Consider the following 26403-nt stretch of genomic DNA (forward strand, 5'->3'; position numbering starts at 1 on the left):
GTTAACAGAACGGGAGTTTATAATCTTATTCTAGAGCAACGCTAACAAGGATCGGGTAAAAGGGAAGAAACTGGAGACCAATAAATAAATAAATCCTAAAAGTACTAAAAACAAAAATTATTAACCCACAAATTTGCTGTTTGATTCTCTAAGGCTTTTTGTGATAATAATTAGTGACGTTTCGGAAACAGAGGCTGTCGTATGTTCTGATTTAGGAAGATGATTTTTTCTACAGTCAATAAATTCTACTACAAAAAACTCCTGATTACTTTTGGTACTATAAAAATATCTAAAAAACTTAAATTACACAGAGCAAACTATAATCGGACACTAAAAGCTCCCTGGGAGATATATATAGATATATATCTATATATATTATAATATATATCTATATGTATGTGTATATATATATATATATATATATATATATATATATTTATATATATATATATATCGGTATATCTTACGACTGCTGTAAAGTAGCTTGCGGCTGAGCGTCCCTTAAGTTATAATATAGCCCCTGGGGCGCTCGGTCCCAAGTTCATTTTCAGCAGTCGGGTTATATGAAGGTAGAGAAGCTACAGGGTTAAAACCCCCTCGTACAGCGAGATAAAGGTTGTTGGGTACAAGTCAGACAAAAATTAAACCGCATGCAGAGAAAGGGAGAGAAAACGCATGCAGAGCAAGCACCGAGAACACTGTCACTGCAAGGCTCAGGGGCTCCTGTATATCAGGTTAGGAGGATGGGAAATCAGATCTCTGCAGATCCCTGGACAGTTAACGAGGCTGGTTTAGGGTAATGGGAGTTGTACTTCTACACCAGCAGTATGGCCAGAGTCTGTCTGCTCTTGTTTCGGGGATAAACGTTATGCCCCGGGAGAGGGTATTTGCTAGGGTTAAAGGGCAGCGCGCCGCACGCATCATGCGTTGGTGTTTCACACGTAGGAGACAGAGAGCGGAGTGCAGCCAGATACACCGGTGACATGTTTAAGGTTTGCAAACAGCAGAAAAGCATCGTGCAGAAGAGCTGAAACTATCTTATCTGCCCTGTCTGTTGAAAGAAGAGGCGGACGAAGGAGACGCTTACCAGTCTCTGCTGCTCCAAAAGCAGATCTGCCTCCTCCTTCTCCTTCTTGTACAGGATTTCCATCTCTTGAAGCCTGGGGTGTAAAGGGGCAGTTAACGGCATGAACAACAAGTACATCCATATCTCACAAACATACTGCTTCTTCATACCACCCGAGTGTCCCTATCTAGGACGGTCAATCCCTTCAAACGCCTCTGGTCCTCTTTCCTCCCCTGTGCCCCTCTATTATGCCCTGATGCCCCTGTTTTGTAGGCGCTCAGAATGTCTGCTGGGTAGGAGGGTATCACAGCCCTAAAAGCCCCGATAATGTGTATAGAAACAGCAGGAAAAGGCTTTTTTAATTAACTCGTTAATTTTTATTCTTCTAAATGTATTAGTTATAGATCTCAACATGTCACTTAAAAAGCCCTGCCACGCCTCTAACCACACCTACACATACAAAGGGGTCCCTAATTGGTCATCTGGAATGCAGAAAGGCGGGCATTGTGCGTGACAATCGTTTGTTCTGTGATCCATTGTTCTTTTACTAAGTCCTCCTCGTGGCGGAAATAACACCGTTTCTACGATGTATCCGAAGGTTTGGAAGCCGGGTTCCTAAAGTTCCTTCCCGTTACCTTTTTTCCATTTCGTGTTTCATATCGATGCCTTGTTTCTCCAGGAGCTCGCGCTGAGCAAAGGTCCAGTCCACTGGTTCTGACGGCGTTTCTGCCGATGGGGTCTTCTCGCGCTCCGCACGGGCCTGCTCAGGGTGGTTGAAGCGGAAGACGTGGTTCTTCCCCATAATTATACGATTTCCTGGAAGGAGTAAACACAATATTTAATGTCAGAAGGAGAATAACGTATAGAATGCAAACAAATACATACATTACATGGCGAGAGGAAGCATCTAAATTGTACCAATCTCTGTTGGCCTTCATCAATAACATCTTAAAACAGGTCGTCCGCCGCCATTTTACTTACCAGAGCGTAGTTGAACAGGCAAGACCACCCTCTTCCCATTCACGTACGTCTCGGACCTCTCACAAGGTTCTAGGGTAACGATTACTGAAAGACACACAGAGGCGGCTTCTTACATCCAAATTCCAGATTTAAAGTCCTGATGGCAGCTTTGACCGTCAATGAACTACAATTCCCACCGGTCCGGGGACTCACCTTCTCCATTGGGGTTCCTTTCGCTACGGAAGACGCAGTGCTCCTCTCTTATGTGAGCTCCGCTCAGAACGATGTCTTGACGACTCTCGGCATCAGCCTGTCCCACCCTAAGCAGAGAAAGGGGACAGCTAAGGACCCCACATATATATATACAGGGAAAGGAGAGGCGTTTGTACTCTTTTCAGCCCTTACCTGGTAATCCCATCTTTAATGTAATACAGAAGGCACTCGGACATCAAGGGATCTTCATTAAGGTTAACAAGGTGAGGCGTCTGTAAGAATGAGACAAGCAATTAGTAGAGGTTTTTTTTACATACATTACATATTCATGTATATTCTCCATGACCTCGTGGGTGGTTGGGTAGATACCCCATTGTAACGCATCATTATGCCCCAAGAGAACACATCAAGCCCCTCCCGCCATTTTTGAGGTGGCAACCCCAGTATTAAAGGTTATATCAAATGTATTCTGTGCCTACAAGGAACCTCAACAGCTCTACGTGGAAAGGAGTCAATCACAGACTACTGGATGAAGCGCGCCCCGGACCCCACATACTATCTGCAATGTCTACTCTAAGAGCGCAACGCTGCAGCCAACAAACCTTCTTCGGGGAAAAGACCCCATAAGAATCCGCAAAGAGATCACAAGGACTAGGTGACAAAACCTGGGTGACAACAGTCAGCAAACAGCGAAAAGAGCGAAAACAAAGAGGAACAAGATGGAGAAGTGAAAAACAGAAGGAAACAGAATGTGTACGGGGCGGTCAACCTGATCTTTGCAAATAAACGGCATCCACGCATGGCACCAACACACACAGGAGCCACTCGCTGGGGGGACACGTGGCCCTCGGATATATAAGGGGCAGGTAGGAACAGATTTAGGCTTTCGATATAAACCGCTGATAATAATGACTTTATAATTACAGGTGCCTCTTGTAAATGATTTTTTCAGTGGCGTATAGACCGGCTCACCTCTACCTGTATTTTAACATACTAGAAAAAGAAATAATTGAGTGGATAAATATACGTATATAGCCTGCCAGGTCAAAAAATCCCCAACGCCGCTCTTTTCAGGGAAACTAGGCTAATAATACGGTCATACAGTCTACGCTACACAAAGAACACAAATTATCATCACAGGGGGTGCAGGGCTAGACTTTCCGTGTATAACGGACCCGATTAGCTGCACTACGCATCTAGCATTCTAGAATCCAGAATATTTATTGCTTAGGCCAAGGATAGACAACACGAAGCTAAACGACCTTACACAAAGCAGTGATTCATGAGTGGCCCGGCTTGCTCTATACAATAATATATTCTCTAATGGCACAAACGCTTCGCCCTTCGCTGACAAGAACCCAAAGTATACCCGACGCCGAAAGGGGATACAAAAGGAAATGTCTTACAGTTACGGAGCCGTAAAACTTCAAAAATAACTTCGCTCACTTCGTAGAAGTTATTTTAAAACGTCTTTGGCATAAAAATAGCCCTCGACTTGAACGGTACTCGCTATCATCTGCCTCTTCTGCTGATGGAAGAGATTCCGCTCGGCAGATGACTTTTTCCCGGCTGATCCTGTAGAGGTGTTTAGTAAGAGAACTGAATTGGGGAATCTAATTAGGATCTTCTAGAACGAGTCTGAGGCTGGATAAGGGGCCACATCTGATGGAAGCCCCTCTAATGAACACCCTCCTTTCACGTTTTAGGTGGGCAGGAGGATAGGGAGATTAAAAAAGCTTGCAATTTCAAGAGTCCACGCTTGACATTGCAAGTAACGAGGAATCACGAGAAAATACTTTGTATCTAAGTTTCGCGGCTCTGTAACGGTAAGGAAAATCGATTGTGTCGGCCGCGGCTCATGAATCTGCTTCGCGAACAGACCTGATCTGTAGAAAGTGCATCAAAAAATTCATCAAAACGCATGGAGGGTATCTGGGGGCAAATCAGCAGTGAGAAACCACATCACATAAGGCACTCAGCATTGTGGGGAGGAAAAACAGACAATCTGTAGAGAATGCAGGGATCCGGCATGAAATCTCACTTTGGTGGAAGTGGGGGCCATGCCAATGTCACGCGGCATGAATCATGAAGTGATCAGCGGCATATAAACTACCGATCGATGATGTATTGCTGGACATAAAGACAAACAGGAGGACGGGGAACGTTTATCTCTTTAATGTTAAGATAAGAAATGTAACGGGGTGACACGCGCAACGTTCTAGGCTCCCGGAATGCAGGAAACTGACACGATACCTTTTTGGGTGAGAATACCCCCAGAGTGCCGCCATCTTCCCGAATGGCAACTCCCATTTCAGCGAGCAAGGCTTCCCTGGAAAAAAATGGAAAAGGGGAGCGGGGTTTATTATCCCAGCTTCATCATGTCAACCCAGAGAACAAACTGCACAGAAGGGGACGGGAACGTCATTAATACAGACCCAGCGTGCCGCCCAACACCCCCCTCACCTCTCCATGCGGATGGCTTCTGTTTTCCTAAGTTTCTCTTCCCAAGTTTCATTCAGCTCAGCAATGATCTTCTCGGATTCCTGGAAAGTAAAAAATAAAGCCGTGAGCGATGACTTTCAGAACTATATAGAAAATGGTGGTTATTAAGGAACAAGGAACCCGTTTTCTGTCCAAATGGAGAAATCAGTTTGCATCCCATAGGGCTTGGCAGAAATTGTGAAGCCTATGGGCCCATTGGTTAGCCTCTGTGTAGATCAAACATTTTGCACCCATGTATTTTTTTGTGTCAGGTTTCCTAGAATTAAACCCAGCGTGCATACAGTGGTAATGAGTGTCCAGGACTGAGGAAATTAAAAGACTGAACCCAATAAAACCTGTATCCTTTCTTAAAAATAACACGCTGTCTTTGTGTAACCGTTTCAGCGGGGTGGCCCTTCAGGTGGACAGTAGTCCTCAGGCCAGATGCCCTCAAAAGCTGGATGAACCCTCTTTATTTACCATAAAGACCACAACAGGTGTACACATGTTTTACAAAGGTGCAGAATCCCATTAACAGAATCTGCCCGCTTTCTATGCATAATGCCCCTGTCTGCCTCTGGTACTGCGGTGGTTGTGATCCAGCCATGCAGAGAACCCGATGGGCGAGAACAGGTCTCTCTTTGTCCATTCCATGTCTCTCTTTGTCCCCCTGCGTATGAATGCAACGAGCAGCATCCAGGGCAGCTTATATGCAGCACAATGGAAGAACTGTTCCGAGTTGGGCTGAAAAGCCGCTTGTCTTGTACCACCGGAGTGTGCGGCTTTGGAGGAGGGGAAGTGGCTCTCAGGATCCTCCTTCCCGGTGCTCTCCGAGGTTTTACCCCCTGTCTGCGGTATCTTTTCATAAACTCAATGACATCATTGTTTTTTCACAATTACATCACATTCCTATGCGAAAAACTCAAAGCCAAGCAGTTATGGGTGCTGACGTGTGATAGGTACATTGATAACATTTTTCTTGTTGCACACAAAGCTGCCCTATGGGAGTCCACAGACAGAACCTGCGGGTGTACTTTTTGTTATTGTGTATCGCTGACAATGGACTCTGCGCTGGAAAGATCTTTAGTGATTTGGAGCTAAAGTTAACAATCTGAGTTTGCTAAAAGACTTCCTTGGTTTCTATCTTATCCCAACCCCCCCTTAGAAATAACTGACTCCATGTAAGTGTGTGCCGCTGCACTCAAACAGTTAATAGCATTTTTACTGAATTTAGAGGAATCTTTCGCCGAGATGCAACTTTTACCAACTTTCATACAGATCAAAAATTGTGCTCTGTCCTTAGGGGGCAATAACATTTTCGGAAGCAGCAAACTGCCGGGTTTAGCTGGCATCGTCGTGTAACCCTTTGCTCACCTTAAGACGCTCTATAGCCTCCTCTCCTCCCGGCGTGGACATGATCCTCTCCTGTATGCTGGTCACAGACGTCAAGCCCACTTGACTACTGAGTGAACATGAAGATGGGGAAGAGGCAAGGGAGCTCATGGAGGCTGTAGAGAAATTGCCAGGGCGTTGGTTGTCATTCGCTAATAAGTATTTATTCTTAAGGTTCTGGTTATCATTCACATCTGAGAGAGGAAGGCAGGCCACAGACGGGAGAGCTAAATACAGGAGAAAAACATGGGAAGCCGAGAAAGACGACAAGGAGAGAGAGAAGGAAAAAAGGCAGTGAGAGACGGGACGGGAAGCCTTACTTATACGCTGCGTACAGCAAGACGGAGGCTCACGTACAGCGGCAAGAAAAAGGGACAAGTAAAGAGGCGAGCGGGAGGACAGCGCAGGAAACAACTGGAGCAAATGTTACATTGTTACGCGTTCCGTGACCTCAGCGATAACCTTAAAGGGGAGCCGTCACTTTCATGATGTCATAACCAATCAGATTTACCCGCAGGTGGTACATTTTGTTTTGTTTTTGTTAAACCACCATTATCGTGATCAGTTTCTTTTCCCAAAGATCTCTTCCTCCCACCCACCCTGACCAAGGTTGTCTGAACCAATCATCAATAACCAGCAACTTCACAGGGGGGGAGTAACTTAATAACGAGGAATAATTGTTCTGATCCACGGAAAGTGACAGGTCCGCTTTAAGTAAGAATTATACAATCGCTTTCACATTTATTTTTGGTTCACGGCACAACTTTTTGCGTAGTTCCAAATTAAAAAGAAAAAAACAGTTTAATATAATTCTATACGTTAAATACGGCTGATGTCATATTAAATAAGTGGTTAATTATAAAAAAAAATGCATGTTAGAAAAGGAAACAATAAAAGATAAAAAAAAAATGTTGTTAAGATCAGCAATTACACTCTGAATTATTTCAAGGAAATTATATCCCCCAAAAAGAAGTTTAAAGAATATCACAAAATGGGTAGAGTGTCCAGTCCTGGACTTGAAAAAAATAAAATACTAATAATATCAATTTATTAAGTTAAAAACTGCACTTAATATCTGCTACAAAAGTAAAATAATATGGCCGAGCAATCTAATTTTAATAAATATAATACCAGAATATTATCCTGTCTCATATAACATCGCATTATTGCACCCGGGCATATTAGAAAGAAGCGGGGGGGGGATATGAACGTTAATCGATGCTCGTTTAGCTTGTGGATATAATTTTCTTAGAAATAAATTAATAATAATAATAATAATTCAAGCATATAATTGGCAGCGCGGGGTTCAGGCAGACTGAGGATATCTAATTGGTACGATTTACAAATCCAAAATGATAAGATTGCCTTGCTGTCATAAACATAACACCGCTGCTTGCAAAGGAACCTTAGGCAGCGCATGCAGAGTTGGGGGGTTTGTCAAACTTACAGCAAAAGGACCCCCTCAAAGCACCGAGAGCACCCGGTGGGGCTGATCCACTGCCAGGAGATCTCAGACAGATTATTGCCCACGCTGTATTAAAGGGGGGTACGAGCTAATTGGGCCTGCAGTAACTTAAACGGTAACTGCCCCAGGCAGGGGTAACGACCACTTAAAATGCTCATATAGACACATCGACCCAGCGACGCCATCTGTTACAGAAGGATAACTGAGGTTTTTATAAGAGTCTGGGCATTGTGGGCGGTGCCAAGCATTATTAATCTATTACAGATTACTCCGATATCGGCTACTTCTGTCTGAGGTTTCCTGCAGACTCTGCGGACATGCAGATTCCAGTACGAAGCCGCCAGCCGGGCCGTAAAGCAAGACCGATGAAAAATTACGTTATACACACATTTGAGTCCAGGGTAATTGTCCTCAATAGTATCAACTGAACGCAGGCGGAAGGGAAACAAGACGGGAGGTCAATATTTTGGCAGGCGGATGCCTCAAAAGAAGCCTCTTCTAGGTGTTCATAGAAAGAGCAGTGACTTTAGTAAATCCACATGCACCGTTACGCTGTTCGTAGGACTTAAAAGAAGACCTGTGCTCGCTAGACACCTTAATGATTAGAGGACCCAGTCTCTGTTTAATATTATTGCCACTTACACCTCATATGGAAGGCTGGGGGGTAAATAATCGTCCTGGTCCCAAAAGGGTTAATCATGTACGACTGTAACACTAAGAAACTGCTCCCTATCTTAAAACCAGACTGAGATGAGCGCACGTAAACTACGGACTGAACGAGGCAGTGGAGGCCAGGACTACGCGCCTCGGCCATGTTCTTTGTTTTGAGCCACACCAACGAGGTCTCCGTGTGTCCTCCTGATCACGCAGACCGGCGAAGCCCCCAATGAAACTGTGACGTACGGTAAGGGGCCGAGAGAGCCCACTGACTGAGAGTTCAGGAATAAAGAAACGTTAGGCTTCAAGATTTTTTTGGCGGACCCCATAACGCCAGGTTCTACTCACTGTCAATAATGTCGCCCAAGCCCTGAGCGCGCAGGAGATCCTTCAGACGAGTGACTTCATCCTTCAGCTCGCGCACCAGTTTGGCGTTGGGGTCTTCGTTGATAATAGCATTACACTTGATCTGTTTAGCGCGATCAGCGTATCTGCACAGAGACAAAAGACCCCAAAATAATTTCACAAGGCGGACAAGACAACATTCTCTACGATCTGCTTTATACGCGGACTACGTGGAGACGAAGAGTGATCGAGAGTGGAACAATAACGCATGATAACTGTTACATTTAGGACCAAAAAGCTGCATCCATTCGCTGACAGGTTGTTGCCATAGAAACTGAAAAGGCTTTAAATGTTTTCTTGTAGTTTTTTTTTTTATGAGATTAAACCATCAGAGGAAAAAATAAGACTGCGAGACCTGCCAAGGATTATTAACCTATAACGTGCCATAACAGCCCCTTTAAATACGGGCTTCATTAACATCTCGATGATGAGCTTCAGCGGTGGAAACTGTGTTAATACCCCGCCTTTTCCTTTACGCTGTATTAAACGCAGCCGGTTCAGGTTTTACCTTAAGGTACTTAGTGTTTCATCATAGTTTATATCTGCTGGGCTCAGAGCTGCAACCATCGCGGTCCGGGAATTTCCACCTGCGCCAAAAAACCCAGACATTAGACTCTTTGCCTCGGACCCCTGGGAACCCGCCGCTACAAACAGAACGTGAGCCGCACTCACCCAGGTTTTCACGGAGCAGCCAAGTTAACACAGAGTCCCGATAGGGAATGAAGTCGGTCTTTTTCTTCTTTTTGCTCTAAAAAACACAAACAATAGAAAATCAGCGCATGCACAAAAACAACGGAGCTACGACCTTATCTAGGAATAAAACGACGTAAAAAATACATATCCGAGTTCATACAATTACACTCACGGCTCTGCTAAACCATGCAACGTTCTGGAGCAAAGCATACCTTACTGGGGCAGTTGTCCTAATATGAAAGCATGAAAGAGATGGGGAGGAATAAACACACAATATGTTACCAAGTTCTCTGCTTGAAAGGAAAGTGGGGAATGCTTTACTTGAGGGAATGCTAAAAAACTAGCCAAAAAAAGGAGACAATCCTTGCAAATATAAAGGTTTTGGATCCATAAAGAAGATAAATGGGGGCCGCATCTCACAGCAATCTGGATACTCCATATAAATGGGTCGTCCGTTTAAACTGTCACTAGAAAGGCATGAGCAGAACAATATGTATATTATAAATAAATAACTATATATATATATATATATATATATATAGTGGGCCACCAAGCTTATAGTAACTTATGGACAGTGATTTCTCCAGTCCCCACATGTGATGTCATTCATGTGACCTCATTGGACAGTGAATTAGTATACAATGTCATACTGGTAATAGGTAAGTGTGATGACATCACACTGGTACATGCAAAAAAAAAAAGGTCCCGATTTATCAGAGCTATAGGTGTGCTCTGAGCACCATTACGTGGATTAAGACAAGGTACAAAGACGATTAAAAGTAACGGCATCATCGTTGTTAGCGCGTAAGGACTGTGTGCGAGACTCACCACCTCTGCAAGAGCCGAAATGACTTTCCCCAGAGTGGTCAGGGACTTGTTGATGTTGGCTCCTTCCTAAAAATACAGGCAACATATAACTGAATTAGTAGGTTGCATGGAAAACATACAATAACTTCATGGCTGCCGGAAATAAAGGCTTCTTTGGATACGCACATAGTACTCCCGGCGCAAGGAGTCCTGGCGGACGCCGCTTATTGTTAAAAACCTATACATTATTACTTATCCGCATGCGGCTCTGCAGTCTGCCGGTTGCCGGACCGTTACCATGCACCCTGATCACCCCACAAGCACTCACTTTTAATCGGGTTCCCTTCGCGCCTGTGGAATCGGCTCTCTCGCTGCCTGCCAAGTCTACCAAGCTGATTTTGCTGACCTAGGAAGGAGAAAGAGGATTATTTCGATGTGGTGACACAAATACTATATAACTGGACTTTAAATGTGAAGTTACATGAGCTTTCTATCTGATGAAGAGACCCCCCAAGGTCCCGAAAGCCAATATAACTTTACATCTTTTTTCGGCCCAGTAAAAGGAATCGGCTTCGGCTACAGACTCGGTATTCTCTTAGGTTATTACGATTTGTTTCTCTTACCTTTTCGGTGGAGAGATCGGTTTCGATGTCAAGTCTCTTTTGGGTGAAGACGATGGTGAATACGGCGTGGGAGCGGCTACTGGTCTCATTCATGTTTGTGGCGGCCACGGTTCTGAGGAGGAATATGGTAAAAACTTTAAGAAAATTAGATTCCAAATCTCCATCCTGCACCTAAAATATTTAATTGCTTATGAATTCCCCCAATATTTCCTGAACTTTACAGCAGCATGAAAGGAAATTTCTGGCAAAAGGGTTTTCACCTAAACTTGGATCAGCAAACAAAACGTGCCATTAAAACCCAGGAGTGATGGGAGTGATAAAGGGCCATTAAAACCCAGGAGTGATGGGAGTGATAAAGGGCCATTGGAACACAGGAGTGATGGGAGTGATAAAGAGCCATTGGAACCCAGGAGTGATGGGAGTGATAAAGGGCCACTGGAACACAGGAGTGATGGGAGTGATTTCTAAGTGAGCCCAAACTTTGTCCTTGTCGATCAGCAGGCCCCCCCAGAGAATCAGTTCCTCACTAAACTCTTACCTGGCCTTGTTGCCGGCATCCATCAGGTCGGCAATATCCGTGTACGAAGTGACTGCTAACTTGGACAAGTCTTCAACATAGGGGCCGAGGAGCGGGTGCTCTCTCACACGGAGGTTTCCTTTGTTTTTAGGGTTCAGCAGATCCCTGACGCGCTCACAGTATATTTCCATATAGCTGACCTGCAGAGAAAGAATGATATAGATGAACAAGGCGTCACTATGTCGGTAACATATACCGAGGCCGTTGCTCAAAGGCTCGGCAGCGAAGACTTGCTTTTGAATATTTCTTCATATCCCGGGGAACACGCGGCTTGGCTCTCAGGAAAAACACGGCTTTAAAATGTTAAAAGGAAATCATGAATTATTCACTTTCATATTAAAAGAGAATGTGAGCCGGGATCCTCTAGACCTTAAACTTCGCTCCGCTGCATCCAGTAACGAATGCCTCTGCATTACGGGGCCAAATGTATCGCGATTATTGTGAAGTTCTTGGGGCCATGCCCATCGTAATGTATCCAGTGATCTGGCGAGATGTATTTATAGAGTTTAAGAGGTTTATCTTTCTTTAAAAGCTTTATAATAGTACCCAATAAAAAAAAAACTCACGGCAGCATTAACTTCACATCAATAATGTAGGCAACCTGCGATTACCCGGGCTCCGCGCAGGGCCAGCGACGGATGCTGCCATTTGGGCTTAATGCACCGAGAATCTGACACACTGCCAACAAAACCTTAACTCCAATGCCCACAGCCTGCCCGACCTTCCATAACTCTTGTGTATTACTAGAGGCAACGCTATTCCAGGGTGGCAGGGCCAAGGGGTGGCAGTCCCTCTGCCTCTCGGGCGACAGGTCCCCGGTGTGCCGTGCCGAATGGGCAAGTTACGCTGATCTCCCCAACCAGTCTATCTACACTATGGAGGCTTTGCCTCTATAAGACACAGAATAGGAGACCAAGATACGACGCCATTTATTTACCTTAGTGGTAAATAAAGATAAATACGTCACCGGCCGCTAACTAGATAAGCTACTCTGTTACAATCGCAATCAAAATAGATACACCTAAAATACACCCAAAATACACCTAAAATATATGAACATTCCACACGCAGATTGTGATCATTCAGAAACTAAAATATTGTGGTTTATTCGCTTAATTGTGCGTGGACTCAAACACTGCAGGTCACGGACTTCATGCAAGGAACACAAAACACCGGATTAATCTTCGGAACTCACCTCGACAGAGAAGGAAACTTCATCGTTATGATTATCATTTATTTTCTCAAATAGATCCTCGCAGAGCTGAAGAAAGGAGACAGAGAGAGAGGTAAGCGGGAGGTAACAGCATCTCGGCAATATCTGCAGGTTTGTGTTGGGTGATAACTCCCATGGCGCCCGTCCCGTCGCGCCGGTACCTGAGGGATGATGCCAGCCTGGGACTCCTCTTGTTTTCCCATCATGGTGTAGGATTTCCCAGCTCCTGTCTGCCCATAGGCAAAAATGCACACGTTGTAGCCTTCAAAGGCATGTTCCAACATCTCCTTCCCGATATCATTGTAGACGCGATTCTGGGACGCGAAGCTCGGGTCATCCGGCTGCATAGATAGAAATAAGACATGCATGGAAAAAATTCTGATAAATTGAGCTTTTGGATACAAAAAAAACCCCAAAAAGCCTGGACAGTGATGGGGTTGGGGAGGGCACCTCATCCTGGAGCAGCTCAATAATATTCTTTAATTGTATCTATACAGCGTTTGGGGTGGATCTATGGGAATGATACTTTGTTGCTTAAATAAAAAGAAATAGAACATACTTTAAGGCTCCTACATGCAATAACAGGCGTGGAAAACCCGCCGCTGCCCGTCTGTATTTGTCACGGTAGCCCAAGTATTCATATCAAGAGCACGGTGTAGAGCTTTACCTATCTATTAACTAACAGACGGAACCCCGCAGACCTATCTGATATAATAAACGGGGTTCAGAGATTCACTGAATCAAAATGAATTCATGCTCCGGCCAGAATTTCCATGGAAAGGCAACCTCCAGTCCTTCAGCTGCCGCAGGCGACAGTTCTCATGACGCTAAGCCGCAAGCGGTAGACGTTAACCCATAAAATCCTCCCCCGGGGACGCTTACCGAGGTGTGTGACCAGTAAGAGTAGTCAAAGCTAAAACTTTTGGCTGGTTCCTTAGGATTCTTTGGATTAATAATACCTGCGAGGCAAGGAGAAAACAGAAGAGATGTCACTCAAAGCTGCTGTGCGGAGTATAGAAGAAGGCATTAGAATAAACAGGATATGCATAAAAAATAATACTATTATTATAAACATTATAAGCCGTATTATATTATTATAAACATTATAAGCCGTATTATATTATTATTATTATTATAAACATCATAAGACATCTGCAAAGAGATCAAAGAGAATTGGGCCAGCGGTGAGGAAATTGGTTTTTAGTGCTGGAAAAATAATGTAGCTAATTTATTTATTATGTAAAAATACATAAAAAACAAGGAATTGGTTCAAATCTGTGCCATGTCTGCAGCGGAGTGACGGCGAGACGAAGAGCGAGACGGACAGACAGCTGGAAGGCTTTCCAAAACCCCAGTATGTGCCGAGTGTCTCGGCTGCACCCTTACAATTCCCGGGAAATACCAGCTGAAGTCTGGTTAGCATTAACTGTTTCAGACGCTCACCAATGCACTAAATAACACTGGTACTATAGGGGTTAACCCACGGCATGCCGGTGGCATTTGTAGGCAGGGTGAGACTTTTTATAATGTAATCACCACCCTGACCTTTTCATCGGAGGAAATTATTACTGGACCCCCAATAACGCTTCATTTCGCCCAGAGTCTCGGGAGACTATGCAGCGCATGCTGAAGAATTTTTGTACTTTTTACGTGACTTTTCTTCCCCGCCACCAGGGGGCATCATACGCTCCCTTAAAACGTGAGCATTAAACGCTAACTGCGAAGGCGCAGCGTGAAACATCCATAATGTACCGTTTCCTTGTCGTTTCAAGATTTTAATTAGAAATATGTGCTCGAGACGGTCACCCCCAGTACTGGCCCTGAATGGTGATACCGCAGGATGATCCGTCCTGTTTCCAGTTAGATGGCTCTAACCCTCACCCACCGACAGGCAGGTTTAGACGGCCGTCTGCCATCACTCAAACAATCAATGCGAGAGGCAGCTGACGGGAAGACGCAGGGGAGATGCTGTTTGTGAGTCGGTGCAGGTCAGCAGCGTGCGGCTGCCATATATCAGGCTTCAAGTAAGGTCATTATTCACTTTCCTCGGTGCTTTTAATACGGCTTCTTTGGAAATAATAAATGATGCAGCAATAGAGTCAGAAAGACGATACGAGAGAACCAAATCCAATTTAACTGCCCGCTTTACCCCCCCCCGCAATACTGCCCCAGGAGCTAACAGCGCTGCGTTACAGACTTACCTGCCGCCTCCAAGAGACTCAGACAGGGCAACAATATGATAGATTACCCCAATATACGGAGAGAATGGAGCGGTTTTTAAGAGGGGTCCAAGGGGACACAGGACGGGTGTTACCAGCGAGGTAGACCTCTCCCTCTATGCAAATATTTGTTAATAACATATCCCCCTTTTCTGGGTTTATTCTGTACAGTGTAGGTCATATTTCTGTTTGAGATCAAGGGGTCATAATCCAACCGTGGACGAGCCACGCTACATCCACAGAAGAGGACACCTCTTGATCACTGATAACAAATATTGGAGTAAAACAGACAAGGACCCTTAGAAGTGGAGAAGCGCGCCGTGGCACGACAAAGTGGAGAAGCGCGTCCTTGGCACAACAAAGTGGAGAAGCGCGCCGTGGCACGACAAAGTGGAGAAGCGCACCGTGGCACGACAAAGTGGAGAAGCGCGCCGTGGCATGACAAAGTGGAGAAGCGCACTGTGGCACGGCAAAGTGGAGAAGCGCGCCGTGGCACGTCAAAGTGGAGAAGCGCGCTGTGGCACACGTGTGATATAAATAGGCTGTTGCAGGCTCCGTTTTGGAACGCAGTCACCAGGCAACGTTTTTGCAGAGAACAATCTTTCCTCTCGTGGAGATGGCGGCAGCAGCTGCGAGGAGCCGGGTTGGAAGGGGATTAGAATCGCGGTGACTCACTTCTGTTTTAAATGTCCGAGGTGCGCCACGCTTCCCCATCACACACCGCCCGCCGAGACCTTATGCCTTCCACTGACATCTGATTCACTCGGACACCCGGTGACGGCCACAGAAAGCTAAACTATTAAACACCTGCGCGCAACGCTTAGACTGACACGGGTGATTCACGCTTCCCGCTGCAGACAAATGAATCTGCCTTCTACACGTTACATGACGCTGTCACGACCCCTTTAACGGCACACATGCAAGCATATGATAGATATATATATGCATCATGCAGGGCAGCAATGAAAATCGCCCTGAAAATCAGCAGCCTAGCCCTGAAGACCCTGAGTTGTCAGGGGACGCCTGAGGATGCTAGGATTCAAGTCAAGCACAATGAAAAGTGCTAGCGGTTGCCTTGTCCTGATCCAGAAAGTGTCCGAGATCCGTGGCGCTCCCGGCCGTGGCGTTTAAGTTCTCACGGCACGGAGCCACAGAAAAAAAAACACGGGATGCAGAAAAGACTCGCATCCGGCGGCGTCCGCTTCAGCAGCTTCTTTATTAGTTGGGCTGTAATTAAAAACTCTGTTTGCAAACAAGGGCTGAAACTTTCCTGACGCTGCCACCTCGGCTGTAATTAAGTTCTCAGCGGCAGCGAGAGGGGCTGCGCATTTAACGGCATCGCCGGCTGATACCACGGGACTGGGCGACTAAACCCGACTCGCTGCGTCCGCTCAATGGCTTCAACCCACCCTGGTGTTTAGAGGGTTAAACAAAAGCGTGCGATCTAACTCCGGAGGTCACGCAGGGCAAACTCTGGTAGGGTAGGTGGGGGGGTAAAGGGCAGTAAGAAAGGCTGGCTAACTGACCCAGGTAGAGTCCCCTAACCCTTTGTCTGCCAGAGAGGAGGGCAAACGATACGCAGGTGTTGCGTAGAAGCCGTGAAAGAGGTAAAGTAAGGCTTTCCGATTTGCAATAACCGGCAAAGCGATGAAATATTTTGTTAGCTGTTTGCAGAAGGGGTCAAAACGCCGGGGCAGAGCAGGCTTGGCATGTTAGTTATGTGCGAGATGACACGGGGAATGTGTAACTGTGAAAGTGCTTGTATTGTTTGCATAGCAGCGCTGATCAGTGTTTATACATATTTAGCTAAAAGCTCCCTCAGTTTTAGAGATAAACTTTATTTTGTGGCCAAAAAAAAACACACAAAAAAAACCTTTGCAAAAAATAATAATAATATAATATAATAATTGCTGGAGACCCCGAGTCCCACTGCTCCCGGAGACCCTGAGTCCCACTGCTCCCGGAGACCCCAAGTCCCACTGCTCCCAGAGACCCCGAGTCCCACTGCTTCCGGAGACCCCGTGTCCCACTGCTCCCGGAGACCCCAAGTCCCACTGCTCCCGGAGACCCTGAGTCCCACTGCTCCCAGAGACCCCGAGTCCCACTGCTCCCAGAAACCCCGAGTCCCTCTGCTCCCGGAGACCCCGAGTCCCACTGCTCCCGGAGACCCCGAGTCCCGCTGCTCCCGGAGACCCCGAGTCCCGCTGCTCCCGGAGACCCCGAGTCCTCCTGCTCCCGGAGACCCTGAGTCCCACTGCTCCCGGAGACCCCGAGTCCCACTGCTCCCGGAGACCCCGAGTCCCACTGCTCCCGGAGACCCCGGGGTAACCAAACTCCCCGTGCCAAGTCTCGCTGTGTGTTACTCCGATAAATTCCTTGACAAAAATGGCTACATCTTTTGTTTAAATAATAACCCAGAAAAGCTCCAAATACAGCGCTACAATAAACCTAATAACACCGCGTCAAATAAATAGAAATGAAAATACCGGTGAGCCACCAACCGATTCGTATAAATTACCAGCAAAGAGGATTAATTATAATCCCAGCTGAGAAACAGGGTACAAAGCGGCTTGTCCTGCGAAGAAGGACCCCCCACACTATGTCTGTGCTACAACCCCCCCCCCACCGCTAATATGCAGGACAGGCGTGTAAATTATATTTAGAGAAATATTGTAATACTTTTGTAAATGTATCCCTGGAATAATGTAACAATTCTTACACCTTTTATAATAGGAAGCGACGTGTCTGATGTATATAAAGGTTTATTTTTCTTTTCTGAAGCTGGCAGGCTGTGGCACACGGGGCGAATCACCAGGGAACGATCAGATAAGCACCTTACAGGCAGGTGCTGCTTGGAATAATACGAATTAAAGCCTTCTTTCCATAAAGGTTCCACTTGTAGATTTTTTGTGCCGCAGACATCAACCCCGATGCGTAGATCCAGGCAAGACTTTGGCTAATTAGCGGAGATTAAGAGAGCGCCGGGCTGCGGGAAACCGGGACAGCGTTTGAAGTTGGATGAGATTTTGATGGCAGGTGAAGCGAGGATCGGATCCCTGGGGATATCGCTGATGACGCACAAAACCCTTGGAAAGATACCGCTCCATCAACAAGCGCGGGGCCTTGATTTAATACCAGGGAGAGCCACGGCGGCTTAGAAGCCATCATAGCTGCGACGATCAGGGAGAAGACGTTATACAAGGTATTCAGAACACATACGTCATTTCCAGTGTGTGTGGGGGGTGCTTGTAGATATAATTGCCCCCAAGTATTTGGAAACTATAGAAATAGCTATGATTATTTTAGCATCTGCGATGAGGCACAAGCACGACGGTTACCCGCCGATAAGGCTTCACCAGCATTAAAATAATGTTCTGATGCACCATCAGAAATCCAGCACAGACGGGGTTAATCTTGTAAATGACTATTGTAGCTGGAAACTGACGATTTTTTAATGGAATCTCTTCATAGGCGTACAGAGACCCTTTATCACTCCCATCACCCCTGTGTTCCAATGGCCCTTTATCGCTCCCATCACTCCTGGGTTCCAATGGCCCTTTATCACTCCCATCACTCCTGTCTTACAATGGCCCTTTATCACTCCCATCACTCCTGTCTTCCAATGGGCCTTTATCACTCCCATCACTCCTGTCTTACAATGGGCCTTTATCACTCCCATCACTCCTGTCTTCCAATGGCCCTTTATCGCTCCCATCACTCCTGTGTTCCAATGGCCCTTTATCACTCCCATCACTCCTGTCTTACAATGGGCCTTTATCACTCCCATCACTCCTGTCTTCCAATAGGCCTTTATCACTCCCATCACTCCTGTGTTCCAACGGCCCTTTATCACAATGGCTAACTGATGGTTAGAAACCCCTTTTGTAATTATGTCACAACAATTTCCTTGTTTGCCATAGAAACAGCTGAGTGACCGCAATCGTTTGAACGGTGGTGTAAATAGAAATATTCTTAGAAGGCTCGGGCTCCGCTTTTTGGAGGATCAGAGGTTTGCGGGGTTTACCAGCAGCCCCAGGCTGCGGAGAAGAGAATTTGTACCTCGGTTCTAAATGTTTAACATTTTTCTCACCGACTAATAAACAAGAAGAATCCGAGGACAACGAGTTCATTAAATGGGGAGTCAAATTATATTCTCTGCAGAAATCACACCTCCATTATATGCAGTCATGTGATATATAATACTCTAGATTGTAAGCTCTTGCGAGCCGGGCCCTCTGTACATAAAGTATGGGGTCGTATTGGTCTGTCGGTACTAGTTTTGTCAGATCCTTTGAATGTACAGACTGTACGAAGCGCTGCGGGAATTGTTGCTGCTATATAAATAAAATAATAATAATTAATAATATTTTGGTTACATTCCAAACAAACACCGCTCTGTGCGGATTCTGAAGGTACAATGGAGGGTAGTAGATAGAAAGCTTCGAAGCTAATGCACATTTATTCTACTTCAGAAAGCTTCAAAGCTAATCTGCTAAAGGCCGCGCATGTTTAGCGATACAGACAGCGTCTTAATTCCTATACTTTCTCATTCTTCTTAATGCCCTGCCACCCCCCCTGCAGAATAAATAACCTCCTCTCTACAAAACGCCAGAAAGTGAAGCCAAAGTGCGGGGTTCTGGGGATCTGATGGAAGAAGCAGGAGGAGTCAGCCCGATGCGGCATCCGAGGCAGAGGAATGCACTGAGAGCGGCAGAAACTGCTAGAACAATCCCCCTCTCTGGCTGTTCCGGAGGATTCAGTTGCTATAAATACAAGCGCCGCAGTTGGTGGTGGGGGGGGCAGACATTATACGTGCACACACTGACTCTTCCTGCAGCCATTGGTGGAGAACAATGCAAAAGAGATAAAAGGGTCTTTACTTGCATTCTTCACGCTTCCTATGGCCGTGTGGCCCCTGAGACATGCCTACCGAGAAACAGCAAAACAGCCCGTGTTCAGTGAGTGCAGAATGGCCCTGTTTAGTTTGCCCAGTCCCTCTTTCCACTGATGGCTATGAGAGGTACTTTGGTAACTATGGTATCACTGTAGCCAATGGAAACATAGCCTTATTGGACCCGCAGCCAATAGGAACTGTCCTGTATTCTAGTATGAAATACACAGCATTCACATACACACACACATATACATACACACATACATACACACACACACAAACAGACATACATACATTACACACACAGACGCATACACACAGACATACGGTACATACACACAGACATACATTACACACACACACATATACATATTGTACATACACACACACACACACATACGTAACACACATGCACACGCACGCATTCATACACACACACATACTGCGATGTATCTCCCCAGTCAATAATGGATGCACTTTGCTGAAGGTTACTCTGCCCAAGTAATCCATCTAACCATTAACTAAGGAAAAGGGGGAGGGGGGGGTCGACAAAACTCCACCAGAAGGTGAAAAATACTGATTTCTGCAGAAACAGTGACTCATCTGTGAAACATTTTACCTATTTGTGCCCCAAGTCCGGGTTAAGTGGTTAAAAACTAAAAGGCCACGGAAGAAAAATGACATGATGATTTTTAACTGGCAAACGAATGATTTCATATAGCAGGGATGATTTAACCATATGAGTGCCAAAGGGATTTTGTACGCTGTACATAAATTCCCACTCCAACCTGGCAGAGGAGCCCTGAAGCCCCTGTAACCCGGCAGAGGAGCCCTAAAGCCCCTCCAACCCGGCAGAGGAGCCCTGAAGCCCCTGTAACCCGGCAGAGGAGCCCTGAAGCCCCTCCAACCCGGCAGAGGAGCCCTGAAGCCCCTGTAACCCGGCAGAGGAGCCCTGAAGCCGCTCCAACCCGGCAGAGGAGCCCTGAAGCCCCTGTAACCCGGCAGAGGAGCCCTGAAGCCCCTCCAACCCGGCAGAGGAGCCCTGAAGCCCCTCCAACCCGGCAGAGGAGTCCTGAAGCCCCTCCAACCCGGCAGAGGAGTCCTGAAGCCCCTGTAACCCGGCAGAGGAGCCCTGAAGCCCCTCCAACCCAGTAGCGTCGTAAAGCTTTCCAGCAGCCGGATTATCGGTGGCACTGCGGGCGGTTGGGGGATGCTGGATTATCCCGGACATTTAAAACACAAACACTGCAGCTGAGCAGGCGAGACTCACAATGCGATCAATGGAAGGGAATAAAAACGGGTCAGAGGTCACATAATTCAACAAGTTGTCACGTGAAAAACCTCAGCGCTCTGCGATATGATGTCATACCTCAGCAGTAAAGACGGTGGCTGGGGGGCATTGCCCAGGGTCAGGCTTAGGGTATTAGCAGACAATAATACAGGACTGGTCCCAATAAATAGATATCGCCATTGGATGAGCCGCTGAAGAGTAACAGGGGGTTCGGGAAAAGCTAAAGATTCGCTTTAAGGTCCGTTTTTCTTGTTTTTGGGGAAACTATTAAAATGCCTAAAATCAGTAAAATGTTTTTTTTGCTCCCTTGGCAGCCGGCGAGGGGCAGAGTTCCTCACCGCAACGTAAATACGGAACAGGCAGCTTCCCCGGTAATCCTCAACAGCATTTTACATATTTACGGAATGCAAATAGAATTCTAAAACCGTTGCCACGCCAACAAGCAGCTGTCCCCAATGACTCGGGTGGATAAAGTGCCCCGACGAGCCCGTCTAGGGGGGACAGCAGCCACACGCGCAGGCACATCAGACCCAGAGAGAAACGGGGGTCGCCGCGGCTTTTCCACCTATTGTGAATATTTAGTTTACCAGGAATACCATCTTTCAAAAAAAAAATCATTTTTCATCTACATTTCTGCCCCAATTATAAAGTCTGATGAATTTTAGCCTATAGTCATGCCGTATCGGGGCAGGATACCTAAACTGCCCCCAAGGCTCGTCGAACATCTTCTACTAGATCATCATGAAGGTTCGCCTACAATAGTGACTTCTTATAATGGTGCATGTGATGTTCTCATTGAGGTCACCTGTGCTCAAGCAGTAATATCAGCTGTGAGAATAGCACACTACGTATCTCCCAACTTCTCCCCGGGGAGCCGTGCTTGGGAGGTAGGGTGTCACTCAAACTGGCAGCGCTACCGCGCATGATTCTGCGCATGCACACTATGCATTAATGCACAGTGGTAGCGCTCGATGGGACAGTGGCAAAATCAGGACTGTTCCGGGCAAAGCAGGACAGTTGGGAGGTATGTCAAAGTAGAATAAGGAGGACTCTGCTCCAGACCGTGTGACCCTGAGAATCTGCCCAGGACTGGTGGTAAAAAAAAACAAAACAAAAAAAAAACTGACATATAAACAAGGAAGCACCGTTGGATACAATGTTTTGTTGCTATAGCAGCAGACAATCCACTATTTAAAGGTTAAGGAAAGACCGGGGCGATAGCGTAGATTCTCGGACGGCGTTGTCCTCGCTTACGGCTTTAGATTGCTCTGTTCACGCCGTGGGTAATAAGGTTGTGTGATGATGAGCCGATGGTTTCAGGGATTCAACTAAAAAACATCCTGAACACAGAAAAGCAGACGGAAGCCGATTAACAGCGCCGAGCCCCGGAGAATGCATGCGCTCACTATGGCCATTATTAAAACCGCAACAGAACAAAACGCCGGCGTTCCTTCTCGGAATGGCCGTTCCCTCTGCTTAGTGCTATTGATTGCTTTGATTGGAATATTAGAGGATCCTCGCTGAGGCCGCGCAGGAGAGAGAGAATTATCCACAATCTTCCACTCCACAGGGATCCAGAGCAGATATCATTTCAACTCGCTCTGCGAGAGACGGACACGTTGGGTGCTATATAAATATTTATCTCCTTCTGCATTACCCCCGGCGCTGTATACAGTAATATAACCCCTCCCCCAGCGCTGTATGCAGTAATATAACCCCTCCCCCAGCGCTGTATACAGTAATATAACCCCTTCCCCAGCGCTGTATACAGTAATATACCCCCCCAGCGCTGTATACAGTAATATAACCCCTCCCCCAGCGCTGTATACAGTAATAACCCCTAGCCCTGAAAATGTTATATTATGGGGATAAAACTACGTTTAAAAAAAAAAAGAAAATAGTGCCATATCTTTGGAAACTCGTTTTTATCTGATATTAGTAATAAAAGATGGATCGGTGTCCCCCTTTAACATGTTGTTATGCATGCGCGGATCCCCCGTAGAGGCTGAGCCATATGTCCTGTAGGATGCTGTAAATAAAGCCTGCAGGTCCGGGGCTCTGAACGTGGTTTGCGGGGATCATCAGAAGGAGTGGGATGATCTCGCACATACGGAAAAATATCTGCTTCATGGTTTCAATTTAATAAAAAAATGCAGATTTCTCTAAACGGCACCGATAAATTATAGGTATTTTTAATAATACACAGATTAAGGGTTGTAGGTGGCCTATCCATTGAAAACACGCATCCTACCTCCTATACATTCATCTCCTAATCCTTTCTACATCGGGAAATTGTTAGGAAGATGAATTTATTACGACTGATTTTGTCCCGGTCAGCAGGCAGAGGGCAAAAGGAAAAGGAAGGAGTAATCCACGTGAAGGACCAACTTCCACCGGCGAAAACTCTTCCCTGACTCCAGCGACAGCCGGTACAGGAGGGCAGTCAATGAAAAGCCCGTTACGGGGTCTTCTCCTGTTAAATTAATGACCCCCCACGGCTCACGTAAAATGTTTGTAAGTGTTTGGAGGACCCCGCAGCTCTTGTATCTGTGGTGGAGCCACGTGCCAAGTGCATTCCAAGCCTGGCTGTTGACTTTGGGAACTCATAAAAACATTCGCCGAGGCGTTTCACACCAATGACTTCATCAGAAGAAACCCAAGAGTTATGATGTCATGTGCTACATTTCCTTGTTTTCACAGACTAGCGTTTATTCTTTTATAGGACTGGGTCACTATGTATCACAAGTTCTCAAAGCCGTTCCTTCAGGCCCATCATTTTCAGGATCTCATACATGAGAGTAGGTGACCGTGGTGGAGGTGACTCCTAAGTGGTCACCTACATTTTCTCTACCTCTTTCTTGTTTATCACGACAGTCGGGTCCAAAATATCGTAGCGACTCTCTACAAACCTGACGAAACCCTCAGTCTTTCTAATCAATGTCCTGCTACTCAAAAAAAGCCCAGACCAACGGGTTTTCTTTACATGCATGTTCCTCCTCGTGTGCAAGACCTGCCGCCAGGCTTCATACGTGTTCTGCTTAAACAATAACGAGTCGGGTTACGTAGCGAGGAATGAACAAAAAAAAAGGACAATTCCCAACAGCGCTGGAAAAATGTAATTATAATTCAGGCCTAGCTGGTAGCTGTGCAGATAAATGTTCAATTCTCAGCTCAACCTCTCTGACTTCAATCACACCCTAATGCTCAAGCCCTTCAAACACATACCATCCGCACCCGGCCCCTGAACGCGCAGCCTGGGGTGGGCTTGCTGCCAACATACCAGCCTTTAATGGCGAGAGCTCATGTGACAGCAGCTGGACGGCTACGCGGCCTCCTCCCCGCAAAAACACTGCCGTCTCTAGGCAATGGAAATGTGAGAGCGTCCGAGACCGCATAGCAGCGTGCAGCGCGAGCATCTGACTCCTGGTACTGGGTCCCGGGGACTCTCATTAAGGGATCGGCTGCAAAGCTTCCGACAAATGGTTAAAGGAAGGGGGTGCAGACGACCAACTCAGTAATAATGTTACCAGTGCGTGTCCGGAGTATGGAATGATTTACTCGGACCTCAGACCATCTATACCCTCCGAGGCTAGCGACTAGATATAAATACCCCCTTCCTCTATAGATAACACATCATTTGTGCAATTAGCGTAAGAAAGACTCAATAAAAGGGAAATAACTTAAGCTGGAGATTGTCTGTTTTGATTTGCCGAGTTGTATCAGACCTCTTGGATCTGCTGAAGAGGCGACTAGGCTTATGATGCCTTTAATGCTTTTACGTTTCTTGTACTTTATAGAGCGGCGCACCCGTCTTTCAATCCCCAGCGCATTTCGCAGACAAACAAAAGGCAGAAGCGATCTGCCGAGACGGGGCTATTAAGAAATGAGAACAGAATGAAGCATATGGAAAACTTCTAGGGTAGGGACCAAGGGGGCAAAAAAAGGCACCTCTACCAAAAAAAGGATGATTTAGAAGGAGTAGGAATAGAAAGACCCAAGCTTGCCCTTTGAAAGGTTATTTTGTACGATATTCATACAGAACTTCATATAAATGCAATATATTTAATATACAGTGGTGGGGTTCGATATTCCTTCCTCTTCAGACCCTGGGAAGGAGGTTGAGGTAAGACGCCGCAATAAAAGCTGAATTCAAAGGAAAACTGGACACCTTCTCCACTGTCTCCAAGGTCATTCTCTGTACTCTTACAGACCGTAAATATATAATACATGGACGCAGCAATACTTTATCTCTGCTGTCCACGGACTTATCTTGTTTTGGCTACGGCTCACCCCCCCCGCCACCTCTGCCGGGGGTCCGCACAATGCAGGGTCAAAGCGCAGATCAGCAAAGCTTTGGTTACAATAGAAAACCAGCGGGAACGAGCTCAAGGTCACAATGCAGAGAAAAACGAAACGTGAGAGTTTCCTGCCCAGGTGGCTAATCTCTCGCTAATGGGGACCCGGAACACAAGGTAGTGCCCCCCCCCAATATACCGGGACCAGGGTCATGGTATTCACTAAATGATGATTTGGCTTTTTTTTAGTTTACTTTTCCTGATCATCGGGAGGACGGGCAGTGATTTTTTCAGTAATACTCATTACCCCTTCTCTGCCCACCGCTAAATACCCTAGAATCGGAGCAGAAATACGTCAGCTTCAAACCCCAAGTCATTGTTCTGGCCACGCTCGGCGTCGGCCTCGCTACTGCATTCTTTCCTTACTTCGCTATGATCCCAAAATAGCCACAAAACACAGTAAGAATCACATGCTGATTGAAACGTTCCGGTGTTCCCAACATCCAGAAATTCCATTTTTTGCAGGAACCATTTAAAAGTTTAATGCCCCTGACACCCTCATTAAGGAATAGGGCGTACTACAGTACTCTGTGGGTAACCCCAACCCTCTTGGCTTCAAGCCAATCAGTGACAGGAAAAGTGCTCCGGGGTGCTGGGTGGCGAGGAACAGGGCAAAATCATGTGGGCAGATACTGCTGATTCCTCCCCAATGCAGTTGCGAAAGCAACACCACAACAATTTTAAAGGGATCACACAGCGTTAAAGTTCATACAATGCCTGGAGAGTCTCTTTAAAGAAGCACCACTCGTAAAATGTTTATTAAAATAAATGCAGATATCTCTTATAGACCATAAACCAGCCATTGGTTTGTATTCTCATCTAACAGACAGACAGACAGATAGCATCTCATCAGCAAAGCCACAGGGTTTGTTGGCGTAGCCCCCCCCCCCCCCCCGACCTCTGTGTAAAAACAATGCAGAGCCAAAGCCACAAATGAAACAAAGTTATATATATTGGTTTAGCAGAGGTAGCAGTCACAGGTCACGGTGGGACACGATGAATGCAATTCACACTATAATGACATCACTAAGCTATTCTATGACAACTATTTTCACAATCGTTCCCTTATCTCCCCAGCACATCAGATTCTCT

General features: G+C 46.1%; 1 protein-coding gene across 11 annotated transcripts in view; it reads right to left on the reverse strand.

Annotated features, from left to right (window-relative positions):
- The window catches only part of KIF1B (kinesin family member 1B), a 60033-nt gene that overhangs the window by 22243 nt on the left and 11387 nt on the right, over positions 1-26403 (reverse strand). For 3 of the 11 annotated variants that reach the window (XM_053452001.1, XM_053451994.1, XM_053451997.1), the window contains exons 3-22: positions 13435-13511; positions 12714-12893; positions 12535-12600; positions 11301-11479; positions 10763-10874; positions 10468-10545; positions 10161-10226; positions 9545-9562; positions 9312-9387; positions 9148-9226; positions 8583-8725; positions 7966-8001; positions 6095-6339; positions 4703-4782; positions 4493-4568; positions 2432-2511; positions 2240-2346; positions 2048-2131; positions 1702-1882; positions 1088-1160 (exon numbers count right to left, since the gene is read on the reverse strand). In XM_053452001.1, coding sequence (XP_053307976.1) covers positions 1088-1160; positions 1702-1882; positions 2048-2131; positions 2240-2346; positions 2432-2511; positions 4493-4568; positions 4703-4782; positions 6095-6339; positions 7966-8001; positions 8583-8725; positions 9148-9226; positions 9312-9387; positions 9545-9562; positions 10161-10226; positions 10468-10545; positions 10763-10874; positions 11301-11479; positions 12535-12600; positions 12714-12893; positions 13435-13511 — 2036 coding nt within the window. The remainder of the gene's footprint in view (positions 1-1087; positions 1161-1701; positions 1883-2047; positions 2132-2239; positions 2347-2431; positions 2512-4492; positions 4569-4702; positions 4783-6094; positions 6340-7965; positions 8002-8582; positions 8726-9147; positions 9227-9311; positions 9388-9544; positions 9563-10160; positions 10227-10467; positions 10546-10762; positions 10875-11300; positions 11480-12534; positions 12601-12713; positions 12894-13434; positions 13512-26403) is intronic. The other 8 variants (XM_053452002.1, XM_053451998.1, XM_053452000.1 and 5 more) reach the window with 4 other exon arrangements.

Source organism: Spea bombifrons, chromosome 12 (genome assembly GCF_027358695.1).
Source record: "Spea bombifrons isolate aSpeBom1 chromosome 12, aSpeBom1.2.pri, whole genome shotgun sequence".
NCBI classification, from domain to species: Eukaryota; Metazoa; Chordata; class Amphibia; order Anura; family Pelobatidae; genus Spea; species Spea bombifrons.